Below are 22,473 nucleotides of genomic sequence, written 5' to 3' on the forward strand. Positions count from 1 at the left end.
TTCAAACCAAACAAAATTTGTTAGTTTAAAAACCCGGTTGGTTATGATACTCCTACTGGGATGGTTTTTTCCCTTTCTCCCTTCCCCACTCTATGTTGTCCGACCCTCTTGGAACTTGGTCGAAAATCTGTTGGGGATGCTCCTACATCTCGATGATCTGTCGGGGGCCCTCTTGGAATTAGGTCCACAATTTTCTCAACTGTTGTTTTCCTGTTTTTCTCCAACTTCCCCTGGAAATTTGGTCCTATTGGGATCTAGGCCCCTTTCATCATTTGGTCTTGCGACCAACTTCTTTTCTCTTTATCGCCTTATCTTTGGCGTGTCCTATTCGCATTTTGCTTTGCATCATTTTGGCAACTGGTAGTAAGCTCTGAAAATCCTTTTCAAAAACAAACTGCTGGGAAGGTAAGTCTTTTAAACCAAGAAATGAAAAAGTGATGATTTCAAAAAATAGAAAAAAGAAGAAGTCTTTCTGAACAAATGCTAGGGAAAAGGAAAGAAAAGAACTTATCTGAATGATATAACCGATTCCAACGTTCATGTCGCGCATTCCGGATTAATCAACCCAGTCTATTTGTATCAATCAACCTTCCAGACGGCCTCATGTTGCTGGGGATAAACAGGCACTCAACTCTTTGCGGATCCTTCCCGCCAATCTTGTTTTGTCGCCTCATAGTGCCCTTCGAGGGGTTTTCACTAATAAGACTCTCTCATTTCTCTCAACTCCTGTCGCCTTATGGTGCCTGTGAAGGTTTTCACCGATAAGACTCTCTCATTTTATTTTATTTTTCAGCTGGGAATTGGAGTGTTGCCGATATGACTCTCTCTGTTGGGGATTCTTTCGGCTATCAATTCAGTTCCAGCTTATGATCTTCTTCTTTGCTGGGGATCAGAGTGTTATTCCCGACTTCCATTTGCATTGACTTAGCACTTCTCAGATACTGATCGGGAGGTCTTTTTTGGACATCAATAGGGATTTTTGTGTATGGCTGAAAGGAGAAGGGGGTATCAAAAGTTCAAAAATAATTTTTAGGGGTAAAATAGTACAACTCTTGGAATCAAACTTTCTTGCCAAAATTACAAGCGCCAACTTCTGCCCCAGTTTTTCTTGCTTGGGGATTTTTATTTTGTCACAATATGTTACCTTATGCACACTATGTTACACTATGACCGAGCCGTGAGGCGCCTACGTATCCTTCTTTGAGGAATCAGGTCAAACGTAGTTCCCATTCCTTTGTTTTTTTTTCTTGACTTTTCTTTTGTTCTTATTATCATTACTTTTTTCGTTTTCATTACAGATTCCAAAAGAGGGGTATGAAAGAGTAAATAAGGCTCAAAAGGGGAAGCAAAGGTCAAAGTGTTTGGATAGAAGAAAGAATTGCCTCCGTCATTTCATTCTCTGATAAATGCTAAGTACAAACAAACAACAATTACAATTACCAGAAATCATAATATCTCTTAACTGCGTCAGAATTGATAGCCATGTCGACGCATTTCCCTTCGATATCTGTGGATCATAAAGCGTCGGGCTTGCTCTGTTTAGATTGCGATGATCAACACATACCTCGGATTTTCCTTTTTTTTTTTTTTTGGCACCACATTATCCCACCAATCAGGATATCGAGCGGCCCGAATAACCTTAGTATTCAGCTGTTTGGTCACTTCTTCCTTAATCTTCCCACTCACGTTGGTTTTGATCTTCCTGAATTTTGCTGGACGGGGGGTAATGCCGGGTCAGTGGGCAATTTTTGAACCACTAGATTGGTGCTTAAGCCCGGCATGTCGTCGTATGACCATGCAAAATGTTTTGAATTCAGTAAGTGCTTTGATTAGTTCTTCCCTGATGTTTGGTTCCATGTGGATGCTTATCTTAGCTTCCCTGATGTCATCCGCATCCCCTAGATTGACGGCTTCCGTGTCATTTGAGTTGGGCTCTTTTTTTTTTTTTCAACTTGGCTCAACTCTCTGTTAATTTTTCTGAAGGCTTAGTCCTCATCGTATTCCGACTTATCATCACAATCTTGTACTATAAGTTCGAAATCAGATTGATTGATTTCTTTTTTTAGACTAGGTTGAAGATCCGTCGTGCATGCCATGTCATTAGAATCAGTAGAAAGAGAACTGTTCAGAAGACAAAAATAAGAAGAAAAATTAAAACAAAATAAGGAATGAGGGAAAAAAACTTTCACTTTATTAAAATACGGGATAGCAAGGTTTCACACTTTGGCGAGCACAAGAAAGATTTGGATTACAACCCTGGAATAATCCAGACAACAAAAAAGAAAATCAGAGCCCACTACCAAGACTCCCTTCGTATAGGAAGAGGAGTAGCCATTCAATTGTTGATTTTTGCTTTCAACCCCACAAACTGTACATCTGCCTCATTGGACCCTTTTCCCAACACCATAACTGGCTTGTTATCCACCTTTTCCAACTATACCACCGTTTTCCCACTGGTTAACATTTATTTTGAACCGACACGGATCATCATCACTGTTTGTGAGGGTTTCTTTAGCTTCCCTCCTTCGTGCATTAGCTCAATCATGTGGGTTTCAAGTTGTGCCGGCAACGGGTTCTGATTGATGTTGGGTGCCTCTGGTGTCTGAACCTCAATCTTGTTGGTGTCAATAAGATTTTGTACTGCATGTTTCAACTTCCAACATTTCTCGGTATCATGACCGAGAGCCCCCGAACAATACTCACAGCTTACCGAGTGGTCCATATTTTTGGGAAAGGGATTTGGCAATCTGGGCTCAACAGGACTCAACAAGCCTAACTGCCTTAATTTGTGGAACACGGCAGTATAGGTTTCCCCTAACTCAGTGAATGTTCTTTGTATTTTTTCATTTCTGAAAGCCTGATTTCCCCGGAAACCTACCCCTGGAGGGTTCTTGTAGGCTCTTGGTGGTGAATAGGTGTTTTGCAGTGGTGTATGTGTGTTCTGGGGAGCCGGTGCGCGCCATTGCGAGCGAACCGGAGGCTGAGTATATGTTTGGGCTTGGTTAATGGAAGAATGGGGCTCTGTAAGGTGATAGTAGTGTTGGGATGAATTGTGGTGGTAAGTTGATTGGCGAGGTCGTTGTTGATTATAGTAAGGCGGTGAACCTCTGGGTCCCGACCAAATTCCTGAACCAACTACCGCTGCTTCCTCTCTCTTCTTTCTTCCGATTTCTCCTACCCTGCCTTGAATAGCTTGAGTAGCTGCCTTAATTGCTGAATAGCTCATAATTTTATTTGTCTTGAGGCCTTCTTCCACCATACCTCCCATCTTCACTACCTCGTTGAATGATTTCCCTACCGCTGAAACCAAATGGGCATAGTAAGTTGGTTCCAAGGCTTGGAGGAAGTAGTCTACCATTTCACTCTCCTTCATAGGAGGATCCACTCTTGCTGCCTGTTCTCTCCACCGAAAACCATACTCTCTGAAACTTTCATTATGTTTCTTCTCAAATTTTGTCAAAGATAATCTATCTGGGATGATTTCCAGATTGTATTGGAAATGGTATGTGAATGCCTGTGCCAGGTCATCCCAGGTGTACCATCTCCCATGGTCCTGGCGTGTATACCACTCCAAAGCTGATCCGCTTAGACTTTGACTGAAGTAAGCCATCAATAATTCATCCTTTCCCCCAGCTCCTCGCATCTTGCTACAGAAACCCCTTAAGTGGGCTACTGGGTCGCCGTGCCCATCGTATAGGTCAAATTTAGGCATCTTGAAACCAACTGGTAATTGTACATTTGGGAACAAGCACAAATCCTTGTAAGCTACACTGACTTGCCCACCTAATCCCTGCATGTCTCGGAATGATTGTTCTAGACTTTTGACCTTCCTGAACATTTCTTCTTGTTCAGCATTTTTGGCTGGCTTGTCAATTTCGGTTGGGATATCAAAACGAGGAGCAGTTGAATGGATTTCGGAGGCTTTGAGGGTGGGCTCCGGGGGGTAATATTGGTTGTCCTGGGCCTGGAATGTAGGCTCACTAGGAGATTTGTGGAATGTAGCCGGGGGAGGTGCTACGAAAACAGGAGTCACAGGTGGAGGAAAGTATGAAACTGGTTTTGGAGGTGGAGACTGCGGTGTTTGAGAGGTGGTTCCTCGGTAGTGTTGGTAAATGGGGAAATTTGGGGATAATTCAGTGGTAATATTATCCTGAGTTTGGGTCATTGATGGAGCAGGGTTAGTTGGGTAAGATAGGGGTAACTGCCCTGTAGACCAAGCCTGGTACATTTCAGCCATTTGCTGTTTGAGTTTAAACATCTCTTCTTTCATTTTCCCGACATCCATCTCCTCTAGCTCAATACCTGTGTCAACATCTGGGATAGACATACTTTCGGGTATTCGTCCTTTTGATCTCGTGTGATAATGATAATATGCCAGTATACTCTTTAGAGAAACTAACTGCTTGAATTCTGGAAATGAACAAACTTGTTAGTTTTGAGAATTTAACACATATATAATTACACGTTGAGATGCAATGCTCCTAGACAAATATCCCCTTTCTATTATGCATTTGCTCGACTGCTTGTGTCGTCCCAGTTTTCTTGAAAATTTTATTCACTTATATTTTATTTTATTTTATTATATATATTTTATTGTGGTGGTCGAATCTTATAGAGATTGCCTACGTATCATGCCCCTGCATGAATCAGACCTTGCGTAGTTCGGACCAATAAAAGATAAGCAATACTAATCATTTTTTTTTCAATTTTCATATTGGGTTTCAAAGGTTTAAAAATGACCTACAAACTAGAAAATCAAACGACCCACATATTATAATCAAAAGTTTTACAAACTCCAAAACAAACGGCCAGCTTCCTTTCTCCGTTTGACAAATGCAACCAAACGGTTATTTTTGCAAATGTGGCCCCGTCCAAATTTTGAGGCCGGAGAGGATTATTTTATGACACTTTACACACTTGTCCGTTCTTTTACGAAAATAGCCTTTCGACAACTGAAAGATACTCTGAGGCTATTTCGGCAAGAACGGTTTAAGACGCGGCCGAAGCTGGCTCGGCTTATTATGACAAAATTCAAACGGTATTCACCTGACCGCCGACTATTTATTTTTATTTTTTTTTAAATTACAATAAAAACCTGGTGTTGCAAACACGGCCCTTCAGCGCCTCGGGGACGAAGATTTTTAAGGCTGTGTGGGTCAACTAGACCAAAATCCTAAACATGACCCAAAAGGTGGTTGTTTATGCAAAGTCGGCCTTCTGGCGTCCCATTCGGGAACATTCGGCTATGTCTTGATAAAACAACGTCACCCGACTTCTTTATGACTCTTAAAATTTGACATATTTTTTTTTGGGCTATTTTGTTTGAGCAAAAAGTGGAGGCTGGACACTGCCCGACTTATTTATGAAAAAAAATTAAAATTTTGACATGTTTTTTATTTATTTATTGGTTTTTGGCTATTTTAGCAAAAATGGGGGTTGGACCCGATGAGGGTTGCCTACGTATCTCACATCCGGTGAGAATCAAACCCGCGTAGTTCGGGCCGGTCATGAATAAAGTAAATAAACTGATTTTAAATTATGATTTTTTTTTGTAAAAGAACTGCTTTAAAAGAAGAAAGGAAGTATTTTTATATTTTTTTTTGGATTTTTGATTGATTTTCTTTTTGAAAGAAAGATTTCTAAGAATTCCTTTTCTTTTGATTTGAACTTTGAGAATTTCAAAAGTAAAAGGAAGATATATTTTTTTCTTATTCTAAGAAGAAAGAAAATATTTTTTTTTGGAATTTTACCTTTAATAAAAGAAACGCTTTCTAAAAAAAATATTTTTTGAATTTTGAATTTTCTTTTCAATTTTTAAAGAAGAAGGAAAATATTTTCAAATTTATTTTATTTTATTATATATATATATATATTTTTTAATAATTAAAAAGACTTTCTAAAGAAGTCAATAACGGAAAAAAAAAATTTGGATTTTTTTTTTGTTTTGAAAATTGAGAGTCTAAAAAAAACTTTTCTAGACTTTTGGCACGACAAATATTTTTGCAACAAATAAAGATATATATACATTTTTTGGAAATAAAGAACAACTTTTTTGGATTTTTATATATATACATATTTGCAACAAATAATAAAACCACTTTCGACGCGACTCTTTTTATTTTATTAGTTATTTTTATTTTGGTATCTAAACAAATAAATAAATAAAAACTCATTTTAAAACAAGACTTTTTTTCATTTTCATTTTTTTTATGGCAAGACAAACTATTTTTTTTCTAATTTGTTTTTTAAAAACAAGACAGAACAACGACTCTTTTTTTTTCTTTCTATTTTTCCTTTGCTTTTAATAAAACAAACTAATAAAATATTTTTTTTTCATTTTCTCAAAATTTCGGCAGAGTTTTGACAGTTATTTGGGCATTGTTTTTTTTTCCAAAAATAAACAATCAATTCCCTAACCGCTATTTTTTTCAATTTCAAAATATTATTCCTGATATTCAAAAGTCAGTCAACACAAAAGTCCGAATCAAATAAATGCGCAAATAGCAGCAAGTAAGATGCATCAGGATGGTCATTTTCATTTTTTGGTACACCTGTCCTAGACAGACCCAACCCCTGTGTTGAGCCTCCAAAGTCAAATGCACGTGATGCAAACAAACGTTCCTACTAGGGATCCGGCATGAAGCTGAGTTATTCTAAGTGAAAAAAAACCTGAGGCATATTGTTCTAGCCCTGGCTTACCCAAGTGGACAGCTTGAGCCGAAATGGGGGCAACGTACCGGGAGCACGAAAGTCTGCCCGGCCTAGTTACTTGTCCCAACTTCGTCTTATTTGGTATGACTTCTAACAGAAAGGTGGGTCACGCGCACGTGTACACCATAAATTTAGAAGACTCAGAAAGAAGAAGAGTTTCGTAGCAGTTTTATACACAATTCAGATAATATTAAAGCGGTAAAAGCATCATTTAGCATATTAAGCATAAACATGTAAAAATCAGATAATAAATAAAGCCAACTATAACAGTTATTTTAAGCTCGAATTTCTAACCCTGAACCAGTGGTTCTGGGCCAAGTCCCCAGCAGAGTCGCCAGAAGCTGTCACACCTCCTTTTTCCGCACCCGCGAGGGTGCAAGGGAGTTTTTCCAATTAAAGGACAATCGAGACGGGATTGGTTTATTTATTTCAGAGTCGCCACTTGGGAGATTTAGGGTGTCCCAAGTCACCAATTTTAATCCCGAATCGAGGAAAAGAATGACTCCATATTACAGTCTGCGTACCAGAAATCCGGATAAGGAATTCTGTTAACCCGGGAGAAGGTGTTAGGCATTCCCGAGTTCCGTGGTTCTAGCACGGTCGCTCAACTGTTATATTCGGCTTGATTGTCTGATTTTATACAAATATGAACTTATGTGCAAATTTTATCTTTTAACCGCTTTATTATTATTGTTTTTAAAAGAAATATGAACATCGCTTAAAACACGTCTTTGGACTGCGTTACATGAAATGCACCCACAATCCGGAACACGTTTTATTTGATGTTTTGGGATTTGGATTCGGGTCACATGAAATGCACACCCAGGCTTAAGAAAGTAAAATATTAAACACGCGCCTAAAGAGACTATCGCGTTATTATTTTGGGGAAGACCGTGAAATTCGCTAAACGGTCCTTCCGAATTCTAATTAAACCATACATTTTGTGAGGGCCCCGCAATCTATACGTTTTATTTGGCGAGGCTCGTCTCATTTTTATTTTTACAGGATAAACCTACAATGACTATATTTTCTATTAAGTTCGTCTCTAAACTAAAAGAAAATCTCTTAATTATTTACATGCTGAAAAACGTAACTTATTAGTTATTAGTTTACGGCTAATGCGAATGGAAAATTGCGATCGAGTTTGTACAAAGAAAAACTGCTTTCATTTTATATTCTGTTATTCAATAATACTAGAACATGAGATTGACCATAATATCAAAACAGATTAATTATTCTCCGTAATTTAAACTAACATTATTAGATGAAGAAAGTATACATATGCAACCTCATTATTCATTAATCATTCAACTACATCTTTATACGAAGAAAGAAAAATTATATTCAACCACAAATCTAAACAGGAGGAATTCAACAGGAACAAAGCCTGATTAATATTTCATTTTTTGCTTCAAGCCGAGATTGTACAAATGTGTACCTGGAAACAGCAGTACAAGAACAAAAGAAGGAGAAGTCAGCAGCAGTAATAACACAGCAACAGCAGATTCAGCAACATCGCAAACCAGTACAGTAGGAATAGCAGAAAACCCAGGAGACTATAAACGACTCCAAGTATAGTGAAGAAGTAAAAGGCAGGAAGGTTCTGACTATTTCAGATCTTAAGCGAGGCAATGAAGCAGTAACTATTTTTTTTCAACTTCAAAACTCTCCAAAATGAATTCTGCCCCTGTATATTCAGTGTATACAGAATGTATATCGGGTGTATACTTCTCACTCCGCCCCCTCTTTTTTTCTTCTCTCTATCTAGTTTTTCCTCTCTTTTTTTCCACCCTTCTTCCTAAATTTTCTCTTCTATTTATAGCAAAATTTTCAGATTTGTTTTTTTATTATTTTATTATTTTTTTAATTAAAAGAAATCCCACTTACAAATTGCTTTTATTTTTTTAGAAAAAGAAATCCCACCTTTATTTACTTTTATTTTTAAAATTCCAACTTTAATTACTTTATCTTATTTAAAATCCCACTTTTTATTTTTTTAAAAGAGAATCTCACTTTATTTAACTTTTCTTTAAAAAATAAACCACTATCTTTTCTTTTTCTTTTAAAAATGCTACTTTCAATTACTTTAAATTTTTTAAATTTTCAGATATCTTTATATTTATTTTTTAATTCCAACCTTCTTTTACTTTTAAATTTTTTAAAACTTTTTACTTTTTTTTTAAATTTTCTACATTCTTTTACATTTTTTTATTTTTTTATTTTTTATTTTTTAAAATCATTTCCGAAATTACTATATATATATATATATATTTTTTAAAATAAAAATAATAAATAAAATAAAATATTTTCGGATTTTTTTATATATATAAAAAAACAAAAAATAAAACTATTAATAGTGATAATTCACTTTTTATTTTTTTATTTTTTTTGGTTTTGTTTTGTGTTGGACAAAAATGAAGAAGGGGTGTTGGGTTAATGGACTGGGTCGACCCAGTTCGAAATGGACTGGGTCATAGGGAAGATTGGGCCATTTTTTGGGCCTATAGCTTGAAATTGAAGAAGAGGCCCAATTCCGACTTTCTTTATATTTTCGCTCTCTTTTCTTCTTTTATTTTTCTAAAACTAAATTATAAAAATACTTAAACTATTATTAAGAACTAAATTAAGTTATAAAGGCGCAAATTAACTCCCAATAACAATTAACGCACAATTAAGTATTAATTAAGCATAAAATTGTATATTTGGACATTAAATGCTAAAAATGCAAACGATGCCTATTTTTGTAATTTTTAATTTTTGTAAAACAATTTTAATTACTAACAATTGTAGAATTAAATCCTACATGCAAAATGCGACATATTTTTGTATTTTTTATTAATTTAGCGAATAAACACGCACAGACAAATACAAATAATTCTTCAAAATATCACAAAATTGTACACCAAAGAAAAATCATTTTATTTTTGAATTTTTTGGGAGTAATTCTCATATAGGGCAAAAATCACGTGCTTACAGCTGCCCCTCTTTGCCCGGAGACACGAAGGGTTTTCGTGCAAAGATAAAGCGAGCGATTTTTGCCCATCCGAGTACTCCGTTGAAGCATTTTTTGAAAAAGATTTGACCGAACCTTTGCTTCAAAGGTTTCCTACATATCCTGGGCTAAACAGGAATCAGGTCAATGTAGTTCGGGAAATTTTGGTAGCTGGGACATTTGTGGCCATTTTCCTAAGAAAATAAAATTAAAAGAAGTCGCTAATAACGGAAACCATAAGCAAACCAGAAAAAAAGAAAATAGAAAAAGGCAAACCCTCAAAACCCACAAAAAGGAGGTACTAATAGCAGCCAATTAGCCACCACGACATCCTCAGTAGTTGCTGATTTCGGACCGGATTTTTCCTCCTCATCAGCATAACAGGTAACCTTCTTTAGCACCAATCTGTTACGCACTCACAAACAGTCTCTTTATTCACTGTTTTGTAAGAATGGGAGCTATCAGTGTAATTGGAGAATGGGTTGACCGCCACTCGAGTGATTTAATTCCTTTATTCACTTTTTTCTTAAGGATAGCGATTTGCCAATTAAGAAAAAGAAAAAAAGGAGTGCACTTTAGCTAATTTTGTTGCCTTAGTACATGAGGTGTTCGAAGAAATGCGCCAAAGAAACTTCAGTGCCCGGGTGCCCCTATGTCTCTTCCAGTTTTCCTGCTTTTGTGTTTCTCCTTTTGAAAAATTATATTTCTGGTTACCATTTAGTTAAATTAAGTTCAGCTTGATAGAGATGATCTATATGCTCTTTAAAGGATTGCCTCATCCCTGTTTCTATTGTTGTCTTTGATAATACCCTGAAATTTTGTCCATTTCCATTTGCTAGAGCTCTCCCACTTGGCATTATGAGGTCAATGGCAAAATTTCAGTTCACTGCCATGACGTGTAATTATGTGTCGCAGAATGAATGGATCACAAAGGAGAACACTTCTATTCAATGGCCTGCAAACTGTCATGATTATAATTATTCTCTTCCGGCATTGTCGTGCAGCATCTAGTTAATTTTGTTAGATTTTAACTTATCAAAAGTTGTTTGTTATCTTCTCCCTCTCTTGGTGAACAAACATTGTCATTACTCACGCTCCACTCAAGGAGGTGATATCACTGTAGGCATTGGTTGCAATGTAATAATACAGCTCTCAAAGTCTGGGAGTAGCTGTACTGAAGGGTGAATGTGCCTTTCAGTGACCATTAGATGGACTTCATTGCTCTATTAGTGTGGTTGGAAATATCAGAATACGTTAAGTGTACCTCACTTTTGTGTAATAAATATCATAGATTAAGTAGCTGTATCATCTTACTAAAAGGATATCCTAGATTAAATTACTATAGCAGTTCAGCGGAAACAGAAATATAACCTAATTTCAGGTTATTTTAGTAGAATATATTTCTCCAGCAGCAATAAAGATCTAATTTTTGTAGTTTCAGTTATTTAACGTTATGCTTCAGTCTTTGCTATGGATCTTGAGTCTTCTCTCTTTCCACCTATGTTTGCTTTTAGGTCTCTTTCCCTCTTTGTCCTCTGTTTCTGCGTTTGATTTGCCTCTATGGGAGAATCCTCAGTTGTGAATCTTCTAACAACTGAACACTTTGTGTCGTGTATTTAGTTTTGTTGGATTTAAGTAAGTATTTCTTGAAACGCTTTAAGATCATTATGCATATGTTAAGTATATCCAATTCCTTAATTTTCAGATCACATTCCAATATCTGAAAGATGGTGTGTTATCGTGGTGTAAAACGCCCTATTGAGATCATATACAAGAGTTTAAATAGCTCTATATGTTGCGGACGTGGCTACTCTACTTCGACACATAGAGGAAATTCCGTTGCTGAGTCCAAAGGATATCTTTACAAACATGCGGATGGACCTAGAACATATACAATGTCTATTAGGAGATATTCAGCCGAAATTTCCTCGATGGAGCAGATGAACTTAATAAAGCGGCTGAGAGAAAGAACAAGTGCTCCCATAAAAGAAGTCAAAGCTGCTCTTATTACTAGCAATTGGGATATTGGCAAGTGTGCAAATCATTAGGCTTTTTTCCTTACTTAACTTCCTATTATTCTTTGCCACCGAGAATGAAATGGTAATATCTCTTCAATGCAGAGGCTGCTCAGAAGGACCTTAGGAAAAGGGGGATTGTTCTTGCATCAAAGAAGTCATCTCGGACTGCTGCCGAAGGGTTGCTTGCCTTGGCGCAGAATGAAAAGAAGGCAGCTGTTATTGAACTTAACTGTGAAACCGACTTTGTTGCAAGGAATGAAATTTTTCAATACTTGGTCAGTATTGGAGCTGTCTAACCCAACTTTAAACTTGTCTCATGCAGTAAGTTGTAAGATATTCCATTTAGGAATGTAGACATTAATTGTGACACAATAATGGAAGGCATAATATTCACTTTGAACGAAAGGGGGTACAGATTTTGCAAGACAATAAGCTTGGATTTTGCAAGATATTCCTCCTATTTTATGATTCTGGAGATCTTATTTTCTTAATGGTTCTCTAAATAAGGTTTCTCTTTAACATTGTTTGATGGTAACCTTCCTCTTCCCTCACCATGCAACACAATCTCATGGAGTTGTTCTTATATATGCATCATGAATAGGCCTTATCTTTGGCAAAGCTGGCATTGCTGCTTGAGGGCTCACAACAGACTTCTGCTGCTATTCCTCTTGGACTTGAACATCTGGAGGTAAGTCGTAGTTTTTGTCCATCCAGAGGCTAACCCATGTTCTTTTTCTGTTCATTTATATGGTGTACATTTAAACTAGTTTTTGGACATTAGAGTATTCTGTTTAACATTTTGATGGATATTCGTACAAGTATATAAGTTCTTTTGATTTCTGTTATATGGAATTTTGCTTTCTGTTGACTCATTTCTTCATGTAGAAGCATCCTGATCAGGGGCGGATCTATGTAGGGCATTAGGGGTGGTACATCACCCTAACACTTGGATATTATATATTTATTGATATTTCAAACATAAAAATTCATATTATTAAGAGGTGGCACCCCAATAATAAATTAGCTGTTGGGTGCCTTGGTTGAAATGCCAAAATACCAAGCGCCAGACCCGGGATCAAGACTTGCTCCTTGTTCCTACTTTCTCCATCAGTCCTTTTTCTTTCTTTATTTCATTTCTTCCGGCTCCTTCTCTTAATTTATTTTATTTCCTATTCTTGATGCTTCCTCTCTCTTTGTCCAATCCATTTTTATTACTTCTTTAAATTATATATTTGCTTCCTTTTTCTTTTTATAGACCTTCAACAATTCGTATGTAGGTGATTTTAATAATTTTCTCTTCTTTGTTCATCTATTTTTTTTTTAATTTTTAATTTCTTTTATAATGATGGAATAAACATAACATTAATCTAGCTACATGTAGATTGAAGGGGTGTCTTTGCTAATTTAAAATTTTATTTTATGATTTTAGTCACATTATTCACTAGGATTTGGATTGAGATAACTACATCGAAATGAACAAAACTAATATGGTTTGGTGATCACATATTTATTTATACACAAAAAATCGTGTAAATCGAATTGAATTAATTCAAATGGATCGAACTAACCCGACCCGAATTAATTCAAAACGGATCGAACCGATTAGATGTACACCTTAATTCACTCTCCTTCACTAGTGGTAGATTTTATTAATGACAATGGCACCCGTAGTTATCAAATTCCGGATCCGCCTTTGATCCTGATCAATTACAGCTGTCCAGTTTTCACAGTGCAGATTCAAATCCTATTATCTTTCTGCAGCTCTGCTTCTTTAAGAACAGAACCCTTTAAATTCTTTGTTTCCTACAGGACTTGAAGATGAACCTTGACCATCCTAAACTGAGTGGAGAAAAAAGTGTACAAAATGCGATAACTGAAGTAGCTGCAATGATGGGGGAGAATGTCAAACTAAGAAGGGGGTTTGCAATGTCCACTCCGTCGATTGGTGTGATATCAACGTATCTACATACAAGCCCTCAACCAGGTAGAATTCATTTGAGATGCCTTGCTGCATTCAGGGAGTAGATGTTATTCTGCAGCTAAATTTTTTGTGTATTTGAATTTGCGAATTTTCCAACTTATGGAATTAAACTGGTTTTGTTGTTGTTGTTGTTGTTGAATTTGTGATGGAATTAAAAAAGAAGCAATTTTTAACAATATTTGAAGGACTTTTGAGCTTTTGATATTTGAAATAATAGTAAATCTAATTCTTGTGAAAATATATGCAGGTGTGGGACGTATTGCTGGGATTTTATCAGTTGAAGTAGAAGATCAGAATGTACCACAAGATGCCCTTCAGCGTGTTGGATCAGAAATAGCAATGCATGTAGTTGCTGCAAAGCCACTGTTCTTAACGAAAGAAGATGTTTCTTCTGATGCACTAAGCAATGAACGCGAGATTCTCAAATCTCAGGTACTTTGTCAATCCACAGTGATGATTTATTTTTGCTGTGTTCACGTGGAATTACAGGAATTATGAAATCAAAAGCTAACTTGCAAGTGAACTCTGATCTATGATGCTTGTGCTTAGAAAAAGAATTGCCTGTTATGCATCATGAAGCTGGAGAAAAAACGGTTCCTTTCTTCCTTTTTTGAGGTTTTCCTACCGAGGGGGAGGGGGGCAGGAATGTGGTCGGAGCATCTGTTTTTTGTTGCATTTGATGCTGTAAAGAAATTTTTAGCACCTTGTAATACTTCACATAAGATGTAACCCATGCAGATCATTATTTGTGTTAATTGAGGATATGATATGTTCTCTTTTATTCAGTTTGAGTATGCTTTTGTGATGCTCAGATCGGTTTTTTCCTTTGCTTTTAAAAATAACAACATGCTGTGTAATTGTAATGGCTCTCAGAATTTGGTAATTTGAATTTGCAATTAGAACAATTGTTAGGGCTCAGGATATATATTCTAACACTTTGAGGAGCCTGACACCTTGATTTGGTGTTCAGTCGATCCACTGGTCTCTATACATCTCCTGGGTGTTTCCATTTTACGACATTCTTATAATTTGTGTGGAAACCAATTTTTTCTTTTGGAATGAAAGTGACCAATGTTAAGATACTACTAAATTATCCTATGCAAAAAGAATGTGCTGATCGAAACCAGCAAAATGAGAAAATAAAAGACAAATACTTGAATTAATCGAGATGATAAACAAGAAAGAGAAGCAAACCAGCATAAACCAGTTTGATTCTTTGGGAATGCTACAATAGAGAGAATATAGTACCTGCAGAGTCTAACAAATCCCCGTTGATGTTTGAATGATATGTTTCTGCTGAGATGTTAGGGTTTTGGTAGTAACAAGGTAAGAAAAGATTCTTTAGAGATTTGTATTTGGAAATTCTCATAAAGTTTTCAAATACGCAGGTTTTTTTTTTTTTTTGGGGGGGGGGGGGTGGTGCTTCCTTTGCATATTTGTTGAAGGTCGTCGAGTTCTCTGTGTTTATCTTATTTGTGAAGTAAATTTAGGCTGTGACATTTGATTTTTGCTTTTCTTTTTCCTCATTATTTTTCTTTACTGGAATACACTGTTTGATTTACTCTTGATGGACCAATCATCTAAGTGAAACAAATAATTGAATTGAGAAAAGGTACTACAAATAAGGCCTTGCTGAGAAAAATATCAAGTGCTAAGAAAAAAGAGCTACCCTGATGTTGCATTCCTTCAATAATTTGCCAGTTAGTTATATGGTACTCATTGATGACTCAATAACCAAAAGAATGCAAGAGGAGCTAACAAAGGGCTGCCACCATTCTCAATGTCAATGGCAACCCATGTCATGTTGATAAAAAATGAAGCTTGCATTCATTATGCTTCATCATCTTGTAAGGTTTAGATTCAAATTATAAATGCCTATTATGTTCCTTTACAGGCAGAGAATTCGGGGAGGCCTCAGATTGCCATAGAAAAAATGGTTGAAGGTCGTATGCGCAAGTATTTTGAGGAAGTAGCTTTGATGGAGCAGAAATTTGTTGTGAATGACACAATAAATGTAAAGGTAAAAAAGTAATCATTTAGTTGAGATGTCATTTTGCTAGATTTCTGTTTCTTTTCCTATTCACAAAGTGTATCACACTCACCATAATCTGATTTTCTCTTTTGAATACCGAATATTTGTTTTGAAATAAGATCCCAGCTGATGCTTGTCAGTGAATTCAGGATCACGATGATAGTACCAACTAGAGGTAGATGTAACACATCTGGATTCTGAGGCAATCACTTTAATTGCCTGTAAATATGGCTTGGGTGTTAGAAATGGTATAAAATGGTCTGATATGCCTTTATATGGGTTTGGACTGTCATAACTGGTTATAAAATATGCACCATTTATCTTCCTCGTGTGGGTTGAGTGGCAATATCTGCTACCAAAATGGTAAGAAGCTGTAAGTATCGTACATAACATAGTTGGACCTTCTAGGACCAGCTTTTTACTCAGATAGCTTCATGATCTTTTGGCAATGTTGTCAAAGGTGAAAGCCATTGGAAAATGCGAAGGCCCGCAGATGCTTTAACCGCAAAGTGCAAATGAAAACATTTTAGTGAATAGAAGTGCAGAATGAAGATTGGTCATTAATGTCTGTATGTACACATAAATGTGAAGAAAAATTTAATAAAAACTCAAGGAATAATTGTTGAGCAGAGGGACTAAAAAAATGCTCGAAGTTAAGATATGATTTGGATATAAAAAAAGATAAAATTCGGATCGCCTCTTCTCTGAGAGTATGGTTCTTTCCTCCTTTTCCTCTTTGAGCTCATCCATTTGTTTGGTCATCTATCCTTTTATGGAATAATTGGAATTTATCCAGGTTCAGGCACTATTTCTGTAACAGAACTGCTTGACCACACCTACACTAAAAAGGAACACAACAACAAATTGACAAACTGAAGAAGAATGAATTGGAGGTATCAGAGGAAGGACTGACGAAATTGTTACTTGTCTTGCAGTAGGGCTGGGCATATATCGGGCATAACCAATAGACCGAACCGACAAAAAGCTATTGGGTTATCGGTATCGGGTTATTTGTAAATAGTTCGATAACGGTTTAATGCTATTTGACTAATGGATTATCGGTTCGGGTCTCGGTTTTCCCAATTTATTAATGGTTTAACCGATAGCCAATAAGCTTTAACAAAATTATAATTTTACCCACTAAATATATAAAACCACCTTATGGCTTCATTCTCTCATTCTCTCAATTCTCTCGGTAGCTACTCTTCATCTTCTAACCTTAATTAGTTTTAAACTTTAAAGAATTAATTGTTCAGATTTTTAGTTTTAAAATTTGTTTCTTTTGTTGCACTGATTCTTTAGTATTTACAAGATTAGGATTTTATTATTTTCCTGTAAATTATGCCCGCTCGCAGTGAGATAGTTAGTAAGATTAGATTGTTGAATGTCTTATCCCTTACTCCTAGTAACTTATAACTTTGAAAATTGAGATCATTCATTGGGATTTTCAAATGCAAAGAAAGTTTTATTTTTTAATCCCTCTTATCTTAAGAGTAAAAATTCAATTCCTTTCTCCTAATAGTTCGATCATTATTTTTTGGATAGTTTTTATTCTTATCGGGTAAACTGATAACCGAACCGATAAGGATCGATAACCGACTAACCGATACTCGATAACCGATATCTTATCGGTTCCGTTATCGGTTTAGTATATTTATAAACCGATAACCGATATGACGAACCAATAACATTCACAACCAAACCGAACCGACCGATGCCCATCCCCATCTTGCAGTGAGTCAAGTGAAATACAAGAGCATGCCAATCAAATCTAAGAACCATGTTACATGCCTGATTCGGACGTAACTATACATTTTTAAGTTTCTAATTCAGCTTTGTCTTATACTAAGTTCAGAAATTTCCTGTTCATATACTAGGATATTTATGCATAAGCATAACTTTCTACTACTCCTCCACGGCTTTTAGTAAATGTCACCAGATTTATAGGATTCAATCTCTTATTCCTCTTACTCTTAGATCAACCTGCTCTTCTTCTATGTGACTATGGCGAGATTGAGAGCTTGAAGCTGGGCTTTGGATAGTTCTTGCTGGTCCTCTTTGTCACTTTTTTGCAATGCTTAGTTGGTTGCTTACCACTTTGCTTTGTTTCTGCTCCCCTGCAATTCTGTATTTATTCCAGATACTTTATCAGTGAATTTTCTCGACTATTAATACATCATTTTGATGAATATACAGAGAGCCTAAGGGCCTCATAATTTAACCTTTTAAAAAAAAAGCCTTTGATTAGCTCGTTTTCATTGAAGCGCTCAACCTGCTCGCTGCTTTAGGGCTTAACTGCTTAAGTGTTCCTTCGACAATTGCAACAAAGCTCTCATATCTGTGTATATAAAAACTTGAACCAGTTTAAATAATTTGGCTTGGGAGCCCATTTTTTGAAAATTGTAATAGTTGTCAGCACTCAGCACTTACACTTTTGTTGGCCCAATTCGTGTTACACATATGGAGTTATTGGCTCGTCTGGATGTTACAGACATCCTTTTGTTCATTTTCTGTCAAATATTTTGTTTAAATCTTTTGAGTGCATTGTGCCCTATTTAGATGTATTTCTGTGTCCACATATGTTAGGAGATTTCTGCAAGGCTCAAGTTGTAACTCAGCATATCATCTTGAAGAAAGGAAGATAATTTGGTCTCACCTTTCAATTGATTTTTGAGTTTCTCATTTGCATTGTTTCTTACATGTACTGGCATCTCTTACGATGTTCACATGGATGACTAACTAGTTGACTCATCGATGAAAAAATTGCAGACATTGATAAGCAATCTATCCAAGGAAGTCGGTTCACCAGTTAAAATAGGAGGCTTTCTAAGGATGGAAGTTGGTGAAGGACTTCAGAGGTAAATGTGCACATGATTAAGACTTGTTGTAATTCTCTAGGATTCCCGGTTTAGTATCTTAGAAAAAGTTGTTTAGGTTTCCATGAATTTTTCAGCTTATTGTGAAGGCATTGAATTTCTTTCCTGAAGTTAATGACATGATTGCGTAACCTGCTAGCAGCTAGCAGGAATATTATTTAAGCTAGATAAAGTTGTGGGTTCTCTTCTGTCAATGAGTGCTTTCCCCTTTCCAAACCCACTAACTGCATATTTTACTTCAGTTAGGTGGAATACAAGTTTCTTTTACTTGCTAGTAGAATAGTGCTTCTGTTTCCAATTGCACATTCACACAGTTAATGGGTTGGATCAATGTCCCTAGAAAGAGATCTTGACAATACAATCTTTTTGCAAGACAAAATGGTATCCTTGAAACTAATATATGTATGAGCATACTACTGCCTGGCAGATGGGAGCTTTTGTCATAATTTTTCAGTGCAAAATTACAGTTTTTACGACCTCAGTGTATGCCAAAGCAGATTGACAATACTACTTTCGGCAATGCATGAGGTACTTAGAAAAGATATTGGAGGACTTATTTTCAGATTATCAGTAAGCTGTTAAAGGGTTTAAAATAGTGTGCACACATGTCGAACAGTAAATTTTTATTTTCTTGAGAAAAGGTAAGTGTATTATAGATATAGCACCAAGAAGGTGCTGTCAAAAGTATTTACAAACTACTGAAAGTGCATCCCTTTCTTTTCTTAAAGGGATCCTATCAGTTCTACCACTGCTTCAGCATCATTAATATAACTCTGGTTACACCAAAAATAAAACAGAATTAAACAGTTCATTTTGATCTTCTCAATGGGCTCTCCTTTGTCTTCAAAGCATCTATCATGCTGGAATAGTCTGCCACCATTTTTTTTGCTTGGAGTTCCTTCCTCTGATGGTCAAGCACGTCTCGAACAGTAATTGGTACTAAAAACTAACCAGGGCACTGTGATAGCAAAAACTAAGCATCTTAAAAGCCCGTTAGGATTTAGGGTTCAGGGTTCAATCTGGTTTTTCTTGTTATATTATTGGCACAGACTTCTAGACAAGCATTCTACTAACAAAAGAACTCTCAACTGAATTGGTGGAACCTTTATTTTACAACACATATTCTTTTCTTAACATGTCAGAAAAGATGATAGAAGAAAAGATTGTATTCTGTTTTTGAAGTAATTAACATGGATGCAAATGGGATGCCATCACTACCTGCTTTGTGGTATAACTTGTGTTTGCATAGTCTGACTCCTGTATTATTGTTGATAACCTTACAGGCTTGAAGCATCGAATGAAAGTGAACCTTTGGCTAATGCTGCTTAACAGGAACAACTTTTTTCAAAGTCGTGAGAGACCTGCCTAAGTCACTGTACTGTGAACCTCTACTTTCTAGTTTCTTATCTTCTGATTATATTCGTCATGTTATCAGTGCTGAATGGAGTCCTTAGGCAAGCTAAAGCTGAAGAGGTTTTGAATTACATTTGAATTTTCATAATTAGTGTTATACAATAATAAGGTCTTCATTGTGTTATTATGTTTGTTTGGATTCACACAAATTATTCTTCTATAGTTGTTGATTTATATGCCAAAGGACGTCCTTGTCTGTATCTTTTAGCAGATGCTTATTTTAATGGAAATACCTGACAGATTCGGACCCGACTGAAGGAAACCCATGATAATAAATTTGATAAATAAGAGGTTTGCATGAGTATGATGTTTACTATTCTGACTATATTCCTCATGAAAGTTAAGTCTAAGCTTTGTGCTTTCATTTCATGGTTCTTTGCTGCTAATTTTATGTTTAACGCTTTCTAATTCTACATTTAATCTAGTATTGCTCTTTGCTTGTGAAGTTTATACATGATCCTGAAGGATGCTGCAGTTGTGGAATGATTATGCAGCAGGAATCTAGTACCTAAAACTTTGAACAATAACCGGGATTTTAAGTCGAATGTCCTTTTTACCTTACAATGACATGCAAAATAATATCTGCACATAATGTTACATATCAGAATAGGGAAAGGTAAAACAGAATGGTTTGCTCCCGGCTTAGTGGAACTTGAGGCTGGTCAAGACGTTGTTGTTTACAGGATCAGCCAAATGGTCAAGGAGGTTTTGGTAAGGTCCAACTCCAGTAACCAAACCTTGAATGAAGTAACCCAAGATGGCCAACATAGCCAATCTTCCATTCTTAACCTCCTTGAGCTTCAAGTCTTTTAAAGACTTCTCATCTTTTCCAAACCCGAGAGGGTTAAAGAAAGGTCCGCCAGGGTATGCCGGGTCTCCAGAGCCTCCCAAGCCTTTCTCTAGCCCCAAAAAGTATTGTTTACCCATAGAACCTGGCTTGGCCCAGTCCTGGAATCTTCTGTGCTCAGCAAATCCCATGAGTGCCATCTCCAGTACAAATAGGGTGTAATTGTCAGCCCAGTAGCTGTATGTTCCAGCTGGAGGAATCACTCCGGTCTGGAACCATGGAAGAGCTGTTTCTGCTGGGATGAGACCAGCCTTTCCAAGAATCTCGGGCGCAATGGCTCCTGCTGCTCCTAACATAGCGAATCTTCCATTGATGATTTCTCCATATGCTAGCCATTTTGGCTCAATGAAACCTCCGGTACCTTCAGGGTCTGACAGTCCCAGGGGATCAAACCCATAGTCACCAGGAAGGCTGTGGATTACATACAAATGAAGAGTTCTCAATAATCAGACTTAAGATAGCTATTTCAGATTAAGATAACATGCACAAGTCAACAAGGCTATGGAGGTAGAATGGTTGAGTGAGAGAGTCCCATTAGTCTTACCTGCCATCCAAGTATGAAAGACTCTGCTTGGAGGCAAACCAAAGAGGCCTATTTGCTCCTTGCTGTTCAACAGAAAAAGTTTGTTAATACTTGAACTCAGTGGCAGAGCTACCTTTGATGAAGGAGGTTCAGTTGAATCCCCTTCACTTGAAAATTGCAGTACAAAAAGAGTAAAAACAAAATAATATATATACTCACATACATACACACACACACACACTCCATATAAACTATCAAGTCCCCTTATAGGCTCATATCTTAGTTTTGACATTTGTATATTTTTTCAAATCCCCTTGCTCAAATTCTTGGCTCTGCTACTGCTTAAACTAAATGTAAGCTAAGGATTTAGTAGTAATGAAGGGGGATGAAAATCCTGGGAGACTGCTTTAAATCTCTAAGTAAAGGTGAAAAATATTAGGGGATATTTTTCCTTTTACCCAAGCCTTAGTGAGTGCCTACTAGTGGAAGGCAACGAGTGCCCGATGGAATAGTTGAAGTGCAAGAAAACTGAAGAAAGGGGGTTACCTTAACAGGTGGAGTGGCAGTAGCCCTTACAACAAAGGAGGTCTTCTTGATTGGAGATTGGAATGGTCTTCCTCCTACAATTTGTCTGGCAGCCTCTGCTGAGGAGGCAATGGACGATGAGGAGATCAATGCCTGTGTTGCCATTTTTTTCCTAATTAAAATTGACTTCTGAAGAAGAAGAATAAGCACTCAGCTTTTGTTAGTAAACACAAGGTGGCAAATAAGGGACAAGGTATAGGCCACCAAGTATTATGTGGGGCTAGTGGAAAACAGAGAAATTGTGGTGGACATAAGAAACCTTGAATTCTCAGATAAAGTACGGTTTATAGTGCCGAATGAAAAGAGCACATGTGGCATTATTGCTTGGATAAAAGATTTTGTACACTCCTAGTCGCAGAAATAAATTCTCGGATACTTTAGTTGCCACCGGAGATAGAGTCAGGATTTTAAAGTTGTGGGTTCTGATCTTGTCACTGAACCATAGCTCGTTTTAGTTACTGGGTCCGCAATTAAATATTTTTATATATTTAATAA

General features: G+C 36.5%; 2 protein-coding genes across 2 annotated transcripts; one reads left to right on the plus strand and one right to left on the minus strand.

Annotated features, from left to right (window-relative positions):
- Nucleotides 1-9,941: 9,941 nt before the first annotated feature.
- Nucleotides 9,942-20,336, plus strand: LOC104227808 (elongation factor Ts, mitochondrial). Its single transcript, XM_009780140.2, has 9 exons — nt 9,942-10,087; nt 11,409-11,731; nt 11,824-11,996; nt 12,323-12,409; nt 13,531-13,705; nt 13,950-14,134; nt 15,597-15,722; nt 18,504-18,592; nt 19,894-20,336. The coding sequence occupies exons 2-9, from the start codon at nt 11,431-11,433 to the stop codon at nt 19,937-19,939; spliced, it is 1,182 nt and encodes a 393-aa protein (XP_009778442.1). The 5' UTR covers nt 9,942-10,087; nt 11,409-11,430; the 3' UTR covers nt 19,940-20,336.
- A 202-nt stretch (nt 20,337-20,538) lies between these two features.
- LOC104227807 (chlorophyll a-b binding protein 8, chloroplastic-like) lies at nt 20,539-22,230 on the minus strand. The gene is made up of 3 exons (XM_009780138.2): nt 21,940-22,230; nt 21,415-21,476; nt 20,539-21,281 (listed from the first exon to the last, which is right to left on the minus strand). Exons 1-3 carry the CDS (start codon nt 22,081-22,083, stop codon nt 20,666-20,668), a joined length of 822 nt encoding a protein of 273 aa, XP_009778440.1. The 5' UTR covers nt 22,084-22,230; the 3' UTR covers nt 20,539-20,665.
- Between the last annotated feature and the right edge of the window lie 243 nt (nt 22,231-22,473).

Source organism: Nicotiana sylvestris, chromosome 6 (assembly GCF_000393655.2).
Source record: "Nicotiana sylvestris chromosome 6, ASM39365v2, whole genome shotgun sequence".
In the NCBI taxonomy this organism is placed as follows: Eukaryota; Viridiplantae; Streptophyta; class Magnoliopsida; order Solanales; family Solanaceae; genus Nicotiana; species Nicotiana sylvestris.